The sequence below is a fragment of the Biomphalaria glabrata genome, chromosome 3, assembly GCF_947242115.1.
Source record: "Biomphalaria glabrata chromosome 3, xgBioGlab47.1, whole genome shotgun sequence".
NCBI classification, from domain to species: domain Eukaryota; kingdom Metazoa; phylum Mollusca; class Gastropoda; family Planorbidae; genus Biomphalaria; species Biomphalaria glabrata.
Genome location: NC_074713.1, coordinates 441,178 through 455,818, shown reverse-complemented (window position 1 = coordinate 455,818; position 14,641 = coordinate 441,178). Strand labels below are relative to the sequence as shown.

Sequence of the window (14,641 nt, the reverse complement as noted above, 5' to 3'; positions counted from 1 at the left end):
ATGATGTTTCTGTGTTTTCATTCGTTTCTACTGGCTTTTCCCAAAGTGCAATGAAAGGTCTAATTATGCTATTTGCTCATATTACTTCGTTAAAGGTTTTTTTTAAAAACAACAAAAAAATATTTATTAGGTCCGATAATTTAATGACACAAACACATTATTGTTAACCAAACAAATTTACAACCAACCAATATTTGAAATAGTCTAGTCTTTGGTATTAAACATAAAAAAGATATAATTTTAGTGGTGAAATAGATTTAAAAATAAAAAATAGAGGCATCTTTAAAAAAAACAACAACATTCATATGGATAAAGAAAACTAAATAGTGACTTTCAAAATAAATTTACCTAAATTTTTTTCAAAATTTAAACATAGATGTACAAAGTTGTAACTACCTAGCAGTGATAATGAAAGGAAAAAAAAAATGTGTGAATAATAAATAGTACTTATTTTTAGCTATATCAACATTTTATTTTGCTTGAACTTTATTTTTAAAAGAATATATTCCAGTAGTTGCCAGGAACTTGTTTTTATTACATATATTTACCACCTTTTTTTTATTGCTTAATTTGTACTCTTAAAAAAAAGTAGTACAAAGCAAAAACATTACGCCACCTTTGGTTACAGATGGCTGTACTACAGAATGTCATGGACTCTACCTGAGATTCATAGAGTGCAGAGAAATGTTATCCATCAAACTGGCTGCTGACAGTTCATTAAAATTCCTACACTGCTATGATGTAGGCTTTGATACTCTTCATAAGGAGCACCAAGTTATTGAATGAAATTCTTACCCATCTCAGAAACTAAAAATAGCAACTAATACTTCAAAACATACTACTTGAACAAAAACTACACACAACAATAAATGTCTTGTTAATATTGAAATAAGATTAAGTCAGACAACCCTAACTCATTTGCCCATGATCTTACAGAATGCACTCTAACCAGGAATTTTGCCCATGATTTTAGTGACTGCACTCTTATCTGCCCATGATTTTAGTGACTGCACTCTTATCTGCCCATGATTTTAGTGACTGCACTCTTATCTGCCCATGATTTTTATTGAATGCATTCTAACCAGGGACTTCTCAAGTGCTAGCACTAATGTCAATAGTTACATTTCATGTGCTGCCTCCAAGAAACATAACAACAAAAAGTTGTTTCAGTTTATTAGACAAAGAACATTTTCAATGCCCCACACACGTGCAGCATGCAGACCAATATTCTGTGGAAAGGAAGACACTCTAAAGCCTAATCTTGGCCTAAATAGTACCGGTACACACAAACATTACCTGAGTTCAAGTCTTGAAAAAAAATATGAACACTACAGGGAGGTAATCAAATACATTCAAACTGAAGGAATGCATAAACAAAAAATTTCAACATCAAAATTTTAGCAATTTTAATAAACATCTTAACAAGGAAATAAAACTAATATACAAAAAAGGTAAATACAGTTTTAAACTCTGGGAAAATGAAAATAAATGAATCAAGTCAATTTTTAAATATAGCCCCAAGAAAAGAACCCAATAACAAAAAAAAAAATCACATGAAATTCAAAAAGTATGTCCAACTAAACTGTTACAAATACTTAGTAAAGAACATATGTATATGCCATTTCCACATCACATGAAAATAGATGGGCCAACAAATCATATTAGGAACAGGCTCAATGAACTATTCTAGATTATCATCAATACAGCATGTTGGCAAAGGTATAAACATTCAACCTGAGGAGGAGGACATCACTTAGCTATCACTCGTTGGAGGATTTGGCTCAAATCTTGGAGCCTGTCCTAACCAAAACAAGCCAAAACAAATTGCATTAAAGACTATTGAACCCAAAACCAGTAGTATGTGTAATGGAAACTGTGCACTCCTCAATCAAAAACACTAGAATATCAACTTAGCAGTGGTTTTACAATTTCCCATATTTTATTTTCATAACATAAAAAAATCGATAGGAAATAAATGTGGCTATAAAAAAAAAGATCTAAAAATGTTTATGTTGCACCAGTTTGTGGTCAGGGGAGATTCTCCGACACAAAAGTTCATCACAGTTATCTGCACTTTAAAGATTTTGATTTTTTTAATTTCTAGTTAACATTCAGATTCTTTAGGCAATAAAAAAGAAAAAGAGTCTCATAGAGAAATGTAGGGCTGATGTAATGAAACTTCAACCATAGATAACTGAGAAGAGGAAGATAGGCAGAGATTTTGAAAACATAAAATTAGACAAAATAAAGGATAATAATAGTAATGGCAATATCTTGTATTCCAAAGACGAAGAATGAGTGCAGTGTTTCACACGACTATACAAACTCAGTTACGACCTGCATATTTTTTCTCCTGTATTACAAACTCACTGTTGCCAACTAAACATGAAAAAAAAATGTATTTGTGCTACAAGAATTAGAGCTTAGAACGTAGAATCTGCAGTGTTAAGAAAAAAAATCTATAATACATAGCTAAGCAATACTTCTGAATTTTGTATACTGGATATTCTGATAATATCAGAACTGATGCTCTTATAACCTAAACAATAAATCCTTCTCAATGTCTGAACTCTCCTCCAAAGTTAACTTGGCCTTTGAGGGAAAACACGAGACCAACATTTTGGTACAAACAACATTGCTATCTCTGAGTTACCAACAAACACGATAATTAGCTTTCTGTTCAGAAAGTTGTTCCTGTCCGAACAAAATACGTCAAAGAAGCTGACAGTCCTTGAACTTGACCTCATTTGGGGAAAGTTTGCTCAGAATCCATTTCTAAATCAAATCTTTTCCTTTTTCCTAAAGAAAATCAAAATAGCTTTGTAAAACCTAAATATGGTGAGAATTGATTTCAAGTTACATTAATAATATGCTTTTATTCCACAACAGTACATTAGGGGATAGTTCCCTTACAACAATATAGGCATTGGATATCACAATATATTATATACTAGCCAAATATTACCAGCGACCCGCAGGTCGTAATATACCGTAATTTGTATATCACTTTGATATAGTTACTGAGAGTGTTTTGGAAATAATTAAACAAAATAATAATGTTCTAAGAAAGCGAATGTGTGTATGTAAAAATAGTATGAATGGAGCTATCAAAATAGTTAATCGACCTAAATCCTTTTTTTCAATAATAAAAACATTTGCTTGTAGGCCTACATATATTTTGATCTAGTTCTAGTCTAGATACTAGGGGTGCACCGGATATTTTCACTGATTGCTATGAATATGAATGTTATAGGGTGCTAACACAGTGAGATTGCGTTCCTAAAGTGATGAAAAGAGAGCCGACAGCACATATGTTGGTCTCCATGGTTTTTATGTGGACTAGTTTTATTTATAGCTTAGCTTTTTTTTTTCTTTCAAACTACACAAAGATGATGTGTATGATCTGTGAGAACTATTTGATCTACAATTTATGAATGTAAGTTTACTGACCTGATTGTGCTGATGTTTGACAAGCAAAAAGCAACTCTGCTCTGTAGATATGCTCATATTCCTAAAAGGAAAAACAAAAGATAGCCCTTCAAATAAAAAAAAAAAATTAACGTCGAGATATTCTAATAATGTGAAAGTCTAAATAGGCAATCTGCTATCACAGGAAAAAAATAACAAATTTCATTTAAATGTTGTTTTTTTTAAATTGAGTTAATATAGGTGAGTGTAGTTGAACTCTTCACACAAAACTTGATGATACAAGATAAGAGACTGCTTATTGGAAAGAGAAAGCTCTTGGTCCATTATATTTTCCTTGCTTCTAAGAGTGGAGAGCTAATTAATCTGTTTTACATTTATAAGGAAGAGTGGCTGAGAGATATAAACCCTTGGGTACTTTACAAGAGGGCACAATATCATATCTATAGGTAATCTTTCACTCAAGTTAGTTGTATTTGCTGAGCACTTCAAGGCAGCATGGACAACTTCTTTGCCAGATACTCCTTCCCATGCACGTGCAAAAAAGAGATTGAACCGTAGCAGATTGAGCATACTATAGCATAAATAATTTGTTTTTTTTTTTTTTTTTCTTATAAATTTTAACTTTTTTGTTTTTGTCTGGCCAGGAACCAAATAAAAAAATGTTTAATAATTAACTTATTTAATTATATCTTTCTTTGAAAGAACTTAAAACAATTTTTTTTTTTTACTTTTATAATTGTCACAAACTCATACACACTCAGGTGAATTACAACACTAGTTTGCTTCTGATATAAATAGTTCTTCTTACGCTCTTACACACTAATAGAGTACAGGATCAACTGATAACAGGGGAGGCTGACACACTCGCCAAGAGTGGGAGAACTAACTCACAAATAAACTATGCACTCTATCCAGAAGAATTGAAGAAATTAATTGTTAATAAAATAAATGAGAAATAGACTTGCTCTCATCCAAATCACAAGAAAGATGACGCTTACTATAAGCTATCCCGACAAGACCAACATCTAATCTTTCGACTCAGGACCGGACACAACAGAATGCGACAACACATGTACCGGAAGCTCAAAATTGGAACCAGTGAAATCTGCCCATGTGGAGTATCACCAGAGAATGCCGACCACGTCCTCCAAAACTGCTCTCTTTACCAAGAGGCATATATATATAAGACATTGACCCCAATAGAAAGAAAACTATATGGAGAGCCCCCTGATTTGGGAACCACTGCGCAGTTCATCACCTGTATTGGTCTAGTCATCTGAACGCTCCAACATAACAATGAGAACGAAGAAGAAGAAGAACTGATAACAAAATAAAGATGATATAGACATAAAGACCAGCTAATGGACCTCATTCACCAATCGTAAACAAACAACCTTTAGTCACGTGATCTTATTGATAAAACAATAAAAAAAACTGTCATGTGACAACCATCATGAATTAAACATGAGATCGTAAATTATATAGAAGAGATAGAGCACCATGTGGCTAAATGTTCTTTGTTTACGATTGGTGAATGGTGTCCATTGTGCCTGTAAGTGACCCCCAAGCAAACAAATAGCAAGCACACACCATCAACAGTGTTACATCCCAACACTTAAACCAAGACTATCATTACCAATGAACTCATTGTTTTAACCTAGTTTAAGAGAGTAAAAAAAAAAAGTATAGTGATGCAAAGCTATTGGCAATTTAGTCCAAACCCTGATTATAAGTGCTAGTTACAAATTTGGTTTTGAAAAACAGAAAAACATAACAGAGTGATAACAGCAGGAAAAATTGTTTGTGTCAAAAACTTACAAGTAGCTGCTGTGAAAATCCTTCATTTAAACTTATACAGAATCTTTTGTTACGTACATAGGCAAATGCTTCTCTGAAAAAAAACATTTAATAAAGTTCTCATTAACAGACATACAATAAACATAATATATACATAAATATAGATAAGAAATATATATAAGATAATAAAGTTCTCATTAACAGACATACAATAAACATAATATATACATAAATATAGATAAGAAATATATATAAGATAATAAAGTTCTCATTAACAGACATACAATAAACATAATATATACATATATATAGATAAGAAATATATATAAGATAATAAAGTTCTCATTAACAGACATACAATAAACATAATATATACATATATATAGATAAGAAATATATATAAGATAATAAAGTTCTCATTAACAGACATACAATAAACATAATATATACATAAATATAGATAAGAAATATATATAAGATAATAAAGTTCTCATTAACAGACATACAATAAACATAATATATACATATATATAGATAAGAAATATATATAAGATAATAAAGTTCTCATTAACAGACATACAATAAACATAATATATACATATATATAGATAAGAAATATATATAAGATAATAAAGTTCTCATTAACAGACATACAATAAACATAATATATACATAAATATAGATAAGTAGGTTTAGGCTAGAATTTCTTGCTTTTAATTTTTTTTAAGTCCTCATAACCCTAATGATTTGTTTTTTTTTTTCTAAATAAGCTCATTTTTAGTTCTTCGTGTAAAGCCAGCTATATGCATGGTTTCCAGATCAGTTCATGCTTTGAAACAATACTGTCTACTAAAGTAACCTACAAGGGCAACACATACCTGTAAGACATTGTGCCTTTCACCATCACGTAAGCAATGACAATAGCAGCACTGTAACAACACAAGTTTAGAGTGATAGGTCAGAAAACAATGAAGGAAGACAGTTATTTACACAAATTCCTATAAATTACATCTTCAAAAAAGAAGATAATTACGTCTTACATGCTTCGCGTGTTATTTATAATTTGTTAGCAGTCCCTCATGTTCATTGTTCTTGTGTCAATTTATAATTTGTAAGCAGTCCTTGAAGGTAATGTGTCATTTATAATTTGTTAGCAGTCCCTCATGTTTATGTGTCATTTATAATTTGTTAGCAGTCCTTGAAGGTAATGTGTCATTTATAATTTGTTAGCAGTTCCAGGAAGTCATGTGTCGCTTATAGTTTGTTAGCAGTTCCTTGAGTTCATGTGTCGTTTATAATTTTTTAGCAGCCCCTGAAAGTCAGCTATACTCGTACATTACATTATTCACATCTAAACTGCTCTCATCTAAGCAACATTTTTTTAGTGCTTTTATTTTTCCTTTCTTACTGTTAACCGTGTTTGTAATGGATAAAAAAAATCTTCTTTCAGTGGGATTCTAATTTCCTAAGTCGTCTAATTCTCTTTTGTGTCACAGTGTTTTGTCATGTGGTTATTTTTTTTCTTCTAATTAATGTGCGGACATCTGTAAATAATCTTTTGTTATATGAAATATTGTACAGCTAAGACTTACCTTCGGGAAATTCCTCCATTGCCATGAACCAAAACTCTTCCTCTATTGTCCAGACAATCATCAATAAATTCTTTTGTCTAGAAAAAAAACAAACAGAAACATTAAGAAAACTTTTGTCAGAACTAAACAGAAAAACATTATAAAATTTATGGTACTTTATATAAACCCTTATGAATGAATATTAAAATATAATACAGAAACAATGATGTATTGAATGTTTGATACAAAGATCATCGCAGTCTGGATGACTGCCTGTTTGATTGGTATGTGCTTTGGCAAGAATAGTAACTGGGCAACAGCGTCTCTTTTGACTTCCCAACCCCCGAGACTTGGATCCCATTTCACTGAATGCCTAGTCTCCTAAGGTAACCCAATGGGGACCAGTTTTGCTTCCCACTATTCACCTATCCACTTTCCACCAAAAAAGATGTTTCCAGCATGCACTAAATTGAAGGCAAGCAGAGACTGAGAGGAATTGAGAAAGACAGTCGACGAATCTTGCATGATGGCCCAACCGTTCACAGACTAAGGGATAGGTAAAGGTAAAAAAAATTATATATATTTCATTAGAGTGAGACTAATAAAAACACTGTGGATTAAAATATACAACAGTTCTTTTTTAAAAAAAGGGACTACATACTAAGGTTTCTCCTACCAAAGAAATAATGACAATTTTTTTCTTTTAGGAAAAATAATTTCAATTAAGTTTTTTTTTAAAACAAGTTTTTAATTACATTTGAAAAAAAAAAAATTTAATGGGCAATGTTTTTCATCCTCACCAAGGTGCTCAGGGAGATGTGGTTTTTAGAGGAGACAAATAACTTAATAAGGAATAAAAAAAAACAATCCTTGGGGTGCCTAAGTCCATTGCACATATAAAGGGTTTATCAAAGGGCCATTTATATATATCTACACTGCTGATATGGTAAAGAGAAGGAACATGGGGGAGTTTCCTCGATGTGCTCAACCTTTGGTCTCACTTTTGATCCAAGTCATCAGTAATAGGGATGAAATAATTTACATCTGCTTGGATCTTTCCCAAACAGAAGTTTGTTCAGACAGGCGTCCATAAGCTTAAGAGTTCTAAGAGTCTTAGACTCAGCTCTTAGGATAATGACAAAGAAGAAGAAGAAGAAATGGAGATGAATCACAAACAACTACCAATACCTGACCAAAAAAACTAACTTATTTCAAACTACAAGTATCTGTTTGTTATGTTTTACATGTTTCGGATGTTTTTTTCCAGAATTGAAGACTTGGTGGCGAGCAGGGTTAAAACCTTTGTGCTAATATCACATGATATTGCGTCATTGTTTGTTGTTTATGTTTTGTGTGAAAGAAAAGGATGGAGCGGAAATAAGAGAGTTCTCTATGTCTACCTTGATAAAGACAGTCTCGTTATTATTATTATTATTTAGTAATGTCTACAGTAATTTATTATTAATCTGTGACAACAGAACAACCTTGGACCATTGAGAAAACAGCCCAGAGCGCATCTAACACAACCAGACAGCCCACCAATGACTTCAAGGTAATTAAAGTTACTAAAAATGACTAAATCATTATTATCAACTCACAGCAAGCAAGTGATATTTACCGGTTTAAAATGCTTGATAATATTTTCTGTGGGGCAGTCAGCCACTTCAAGGACAAGATATCTGAAACAAGTAACAAGAACACATCATATAAATGCAAATCGACCTTCTGAAAGGGAGAAATCTTTTTCAGTCATTTAAAAACAAATCTTTTAAAGTTTAAAGAAAGGATAGGTTAAAACAATGATCATACTGGAAATGTTGAGGAAAATTTGGCCTGATAAACTTTGCTTCTATGGACTGCCTGATACAGATGATATGAGTGATACCTGCCTTCAGCAAGTCTTCAAGCTTCGAAGATGAAACAAAAAAGTTAATATTAGTTGGGTTGTCATTTAGAATGTAATTCAGTTTCTTCTTTGCCTACCTTCATAACTTCTTTACTTCCATTAAAGGTCATTAACTTTTTGTTTCTGTTAACAGCGGCTGCACTAGTTTATATTTACAGCCACTTTTCATAGCATAATAATAATAATAATTTTATTTATAAAGCGCTGTTAACAAACAAAATGTAGGCTCAAGGCGCTGTAACAACATTACAAACAAAAACACGAGAGCTAAAATGACAGCATATAAAAGAAACATGATGAAAAAAAAAAAAAGCTTAACTACGCAATATCACATTAAACAAAGATGAACATAAACATTTTAGATTAAAAAAGAAAAAAACATTTTACTTTAGATTTCATGGCTGAGGCATAGGGTCCTAAGAACAATCCTGGAATGATCTCCTGAAAAAAACAAACTTGCTTAAAAATGCTAGCTATTGAGTTGAAAATTAAACTACAGTACAGTATTAGTTAAAGTTTTTAGAAAAAAAAAATTTTTGTTTTTTTGTTGTTGTTAGATTGTTGTTTTTTTTTGTTAGGGATTGGATTTCAGTCCTGGTCCAGTGTTGTTGTTGGACTATACTTAAGAAACTATGAAGAATGGCAAGGTGTTTTTTTTTTAATTTTTTTTTTTATTTTAGTACTAGTCTGGTGTGTTTGTTTTTACTGCAGGGATACTTATAGTTATCTCATTAAGAGCTATCTTCTTTTTATAAATACTCTTTTGTGTCTTCCATTCTTTGAGAGAGCTTGTTTGTTTTTTAGGTCTTATGTCAGGAGTTCACAACAAAATGTTACCTGCATGTCTCTCCTCATGGGATATAGCCAGAACTGAAAGGAAATCAAAAAACGATTTTATTTTTTCATGTTGTGCAAATTAACGACAAGACATTATCTTAAGGGCAGATTTTTATACTGTTATAACCCTAGTGGCGGACTGAAAGGGTTAATGTGGGTATGACCTACTGACACACGAGACTAAGGCGAATCACACAGGTCAATGGCTGTTGAACAAGGGACAGTACTGCTAATACACGCAAATATGACCCGTGCTGTGGTCATGTGACGAGAACCTTCATGGACCAGAGACAAAGAGTATTAGAAAGGACAGTCCAGTCCAGGACAGCAAGCAGTAAGGACTGTGTGTTACAAAGTGAGTCCTTGAAAATGTAGCTGTACGAGTCTAGAAGTAGACAGAGAAAGACTTGTAGTGTTTAGTAGGCAGTTCTATTGTACAAGAAAGCATTTGAATTCGATGTAGCCAATTGTGTTTTATTGGCTTTGGATGTATTAGTCATTAAACCGCCACATTGTACTTGAAACTCTTGTTGTCAAGTTCTTGCGTTAGATGTGCTGTGTTGTGTTTAGCAGTGTTTAGAGAACGCCTGATAGAGAAGATCGTTACAATATTAACAAAATCACTCATTTCAGTGGAGCCGGTAAAGAGTCAAGTGACTGTACAAAAAGCTACAAGTGATCCAACAATAAAACCTACTCATAGGATGGGTGAGATCAGGGATGTCCCAGGCATCATATTATTTGAATTTGAGACCCTTTGTTAGACAGAAAAATAAAAAAGACATAAGTATAGGAAACACTATTGGACAAAAGTTTAAAAAAAAAAAAGGATGTTTCAGTCATTGGGCCTTCATTAATTAAAAACAAAGACGACAATGACCACAAAATAGGGTCAAAATTTTTTTTAAAAAAGGCAAAATGTTAATAAACTGAAGATTAACCTTCTGACTCCTTTTTTTCGTCATGCCTACCCATTGTTAACACTATCCCGCTAACTCTTCGTGACTCCCCATGAAAACCACATTTCATGTTGTGACTGTTGTAAACTCCTAGCCTATGACTTTGTCAGACTTTGACATGGATACATAACGTATGCAAGACTTCAAGAAACACCAGGGATGAATTAAGAATAAGATATATTTAACTCTTTCTCTCCTAATCGACGATACCATCAATTATTTCGACCTCATTAAATTAAATTAATGTTTAATTTTTTAAACTTGACTTTGAACTATATAAAAAGAGCATGCATTTCATTTTAATTCTATACCATAAACAACATTTTCTGATAACAAACAACAAGGCTATTGAAGCCTAATCATAACAAGGTAGTGAAATAGTAATGAGCAAAATGAAGAATTCCTTCCAAAACGTGGAAATTAATTACGGAGAGAAAGAGTTAATAAAGTAATAAGAATAATTATGACTGTAGATAACGGCAATAACGCCAACAAAAGCTGAATTCCTAAATAAACATCAACTATAAAACTGCCTTATATACTGTACTCTTCCAACTCAATCACAAAACTCTGGTCCCTGTAAACAATAACAAAACTCAAGGGCAATCACCCCACTTTACCTAGTCAACCAATGAAATAATAATAAATAAACTTAGAATTTCTCAAGCCGTACAACCAAGGTTCTATCAAGTGCTGTCTACAATGCTCTATTAGATACAAACACAATCAACTCCTATTAACTTAATGACTTTTTTTTTGGTAGTGTAGCAGTGGTGACACTTGTTAGAAATGATATTGCCCCATATAAAAAAAAAGGTAGCACACCACTGTTCTAGCTCTACTCTAATATCCAATCAGTTCAAATTAAAATTAATTTTAGTATCAAATTTAATGTAAGAAATTCAAAATCCCAGTCTTCTCCGAGATTCAATTCAAACCCTGCACCCCCAGGTTTGGAAGCCTAGCACTTAACCACTCAGCCACTGCACCCCCCCCCCATGCCTTAGTTAGGCTAGATGAAACTAAAAAATAAAAAAAATTTAACCGGGAAATCAGTTGATTCTGTGACGTTACATTCATCTTCGTCAGACCCTAATGTTATTTCTTTATTTGCATTGCTGTCCATCTTAGTCCATGACCAACTGCATTAGTCCATGACCAGCTGCAAGAAAGGATGAAAAAGAATCGATCCAAGCAGGGTGATAAAAACTGATTGAGATTCTATATAATAAATTTGATTTTCATAAAACCATCCTCGTGGTTAGCTTAAATATAGAAATTCAATATGGCATTGTAGCCTACATTTAGATACCAAAGATATTGATAAATTTGCATAGAAAAAACTAATAGACTTTTTTATAAATAATTAATTATGTCCAATAATGCCAATATACTAAAGACAATGAGTGACAGTGTATTAAGTGTATAACTGTACTAGATCTAAGTGTTTAAGTCTAGTAAATCTAAGTAATAGCGTTTTATTTTTTAGTATTGTATTATATTGCCCTATCACTAACTATCCTATATTTAATAATATAATTTTGTATAATTAAATCTAGATCTAGAACCAGATTTTTATCTTTATAATCTTATGTCTTATATTACTTAGAATCTAAGAATAGATCTATAAATTCTATAATTATTCTTACTAAAACTAAAATCTTATTATTATTATACTAGAGTCTAGAGTCTAGTAACTAATAATACTAAGAATTATACTTGTTCTCAGAATGATGAATCTGAGAATCTTGTCATGAGAATGTCAGAATATCTATAATATTACCTAACTCTAAAGAATCTAGTTTCTGTGATTATTAGTCAAGTCCAAGTGACTAGTCACGACTAGTGGAAGTTTTACCAACTAGTGTTAGGGTTGCCAGCAGTAATGTAGTCTAGTCAGTAGTCTCGAGTCTGCATCTAGCTAGAGCTAGATATCTAGTTTTTAACATACCACTCCGGAATACTTTGAGCTTTGAGTTTTTGAAATTACTCGTTATCTGTACGTATTCATACAGATATTGTGTGTCCCCTAATATTGTATAGCTAGGCTCTCTTATATCATTTAGATGACTAGATCTAGTCAATCTAGACATCTAGATTTATATTTAAAAAGTCTTTAGATCTATAGAGTGACTTAGAGTCTAATAACTTTCAAACAACAAAACTAAGGTGCCCTCAGAATTAGATGAATTCGTGGTTGGAAAAATAAAAAACGCTAGACTGTATGGGGTTTGGCCATATAGTATGATATAGATATATAGTTAAGATTTTTAGATATATAACGGTATAACGTCAATGTGCGAGAACCTCAGGGCTCGCTAGGACTTTTCTGTATGGAACGGTACCATATGGTAAAGAAGAGAGAATAAACGATGGCCGATGGACTGGGCCTGACTAGGAAGGAAATAAAATATATTTCGGCGAATAGGGCGGCGCGACAAACTCCACAGAGATCGGCCATAGGTGATTTCCATATAACCTCTTACCAGCTGGTGTCTTCTATGAAGGTGCGACTTAAATTCATGTTATGGAGGGCCTTGTTTTCGATATCGCATTCCTCTTTTCGGCTTCCATTATATGACTGACTTTGGTAACGTGTCTCGTCTTGTTAAGGATATGTTCCTTAATCTCATACGATGGTACGTTTTGTACTTTTCACTCAGGGGAAGATCGCGTGCCTGTGCGAGAAAGAACTCTATTGGTGACATGTCTCGCTACGTTATTCCTATGATCCGCCCCATCTCATTCATCTCTGTTGAGCCACGATTAGTAACGTCTCTTTTCAACCCGTATCTTACAAATGTCTCGATGATGCAGAGTTGGCCGCCGTTATTCTATTCTAACACGACAACTTACAGTAGACTACTGACATGAATGAATTATTGTACCTTTATCTTGATATCTTTGCTTTATGTCCGTTTATAGTTCGGTGGCGCAGCGATTGAGAAATTCACATTCGTCTTTAGGGACTCAGGTTTGATTCGGTTGCAGACCCTGCTTGCAGAGCCGATCTGTAAGTTTTGTATGGGCCATACTCGATGGTTGCACTGCAAATCGTGCGTGTTTGGTTGTGACATTATAGGGTGTGTCTTCATGTTACGCCAGTGATATATCTTTCAAAATAATATATGCTCAATTGAATGGTTATTTAAATTATTATACAATAGTGATTATTTGCTTTCTTTAATTGTTATGTCCAAACCATTACTCATAGAATATCATTAAACATTTGTTAATTAGGCATAATGTTGTTGAATACTGTAAGTCAGGGCGATGAATTATTTGTTCTGCTTAATTTACATTTAATTGATGGACTGTCGGGGCTGCCCGGGCAGACAAGCCATAAGGCATCGACCCCAATACTCATTCCATGCTCTAATAGCACTAGGGAAGAAGGAGTATTTGTACAAATTTGTCCTAGCATATGGGACGAGGAATGTTGTGTTCTTTGCATTTGTTGCTGAAAATCGTGTCTAACATTGTTTTTCATAGAGCACATAACTAACAATGGATTTGGTCAGTCGGTCGAGAAGTATTCTTGAAAGGATTTTTCACGTTACTGACAGTAAAGTATATGCCTGTTGCCTTCTTTTTTTGTATAACACAGAGGATATAATGGTGGCGTCGCGAATATCAGGCTGAAAGGCCCACGTTTGTCCCAGCAAATCTAGTGGGAGCAGCACCATCCATTTTAAAGACTTCTGCTGCATGCATGGTCAGCCTTAGATTAGTGGAGGCCTTAGGCGAAGTGACTTTGGTGACGCCAAATGAAATATATAGTAATAAAAAAAAATGTAAAGAGAAAAAATAAAATTATGCAATCTTATCTTATATAATATTAATACAGACGTTACTTCAAAAAAGAAGATGATTACGTCCTACGATATATATTAAAAACATATATTATATAGTGTACTCCAACAATAACATTGAGGACAGCTATTTCTTCTCTAAATCGGAGTCTCTATGCGATTTGCTACTTTAGCTAAGCCTAAAGGCTAATGCCATCAGAGCTAGATCTAGGGCTAGGCGAGAAAGTCCCTGCGAAGACAGCTACCTAGACCTATATAAATATGTCGTGTGCTATATTAACTATATATTTATATAGGTCTGTGGTCGTGTGCTATAAACAGCGGAAGTAG

General features: G+C 33.1%; 1 protein-coding gene across 3 annotated transcripts; it reads right to left on the bottom strand.

The window, feature by feature from the left end:
- Positions 1-122: 122 nt before the first annotated feature.
- LOC106067516 (serine/threonine/tyrosine-interacting protein-like) lies at positions 123-13,004 on the bottom strand. Of its 3 annotated transcripts, none has more exons than XM_056023519.1 (11): positions 12,986-13,004; positions 11,545-11,661; positions 9,541-9,573; positions 9,091-9,144; positions 8,607-8,704; positions 8,416-8,476; positions 6,819-6,895; positions 6,105-6,155; positions 5,248-5,320; positions 3,451-3,511; positions 123-2,799 (listed from the first exon to the last, which is right to left on the bottom strand). In XM_056023519.1, exons 2-11 carry the CDS (start codon positions 11,623-11,625, stop codon positions 2,744-2,746), a joined length of 645 nt encoding a protein of 214 aa, XP_055879494.1. In that variant the 5' UTR covers positions 11,626-11,661; positions 12,986-13,004; the 3' UTR covers positions 123-2,743. The 3 variants fall into 3 exon arrangements, with proteins under 3 accessions (XP_055879494.1, XP_055879491.1, XP_055879493.1); XM_056023516.1 differs by lacking the exon at positions 12,986-13,004 and adding an exon at positions 12,283-12,453; XM_056023518.1 differs by lacking the exon at positions 12,986-13,004 and adding an exon at positions 12,358-12,446.
- Positions 13,005-14,641: the final 1,637 nt, after the last annotated feature.

Excerpts from the sequence above, each read along its gene's own strand:
- LOC106067516 (XM_056023519.1), bottom strand. The coding sequence starts at position 11,625 with ATGGACAGCAATGCAAATAAAGAAATAACATTAGGGTCTGACGAAGAT. Across the intron at positions 8,477-8,606 it reads AATTTTCCTCAACATTTCCA|ATATCTTGTCCTTGAAGTGG; the intron begins GTATGATCATTG and ends TACTTGTTTCAG. Across the intron at positions 6,896-8,415 it reads TTATCAAGCATTTTAAACCG|ACAAAAGAATTTATTGATGA; the intron begins GTAAATATCACT and ends TTTTTTTTCTAG.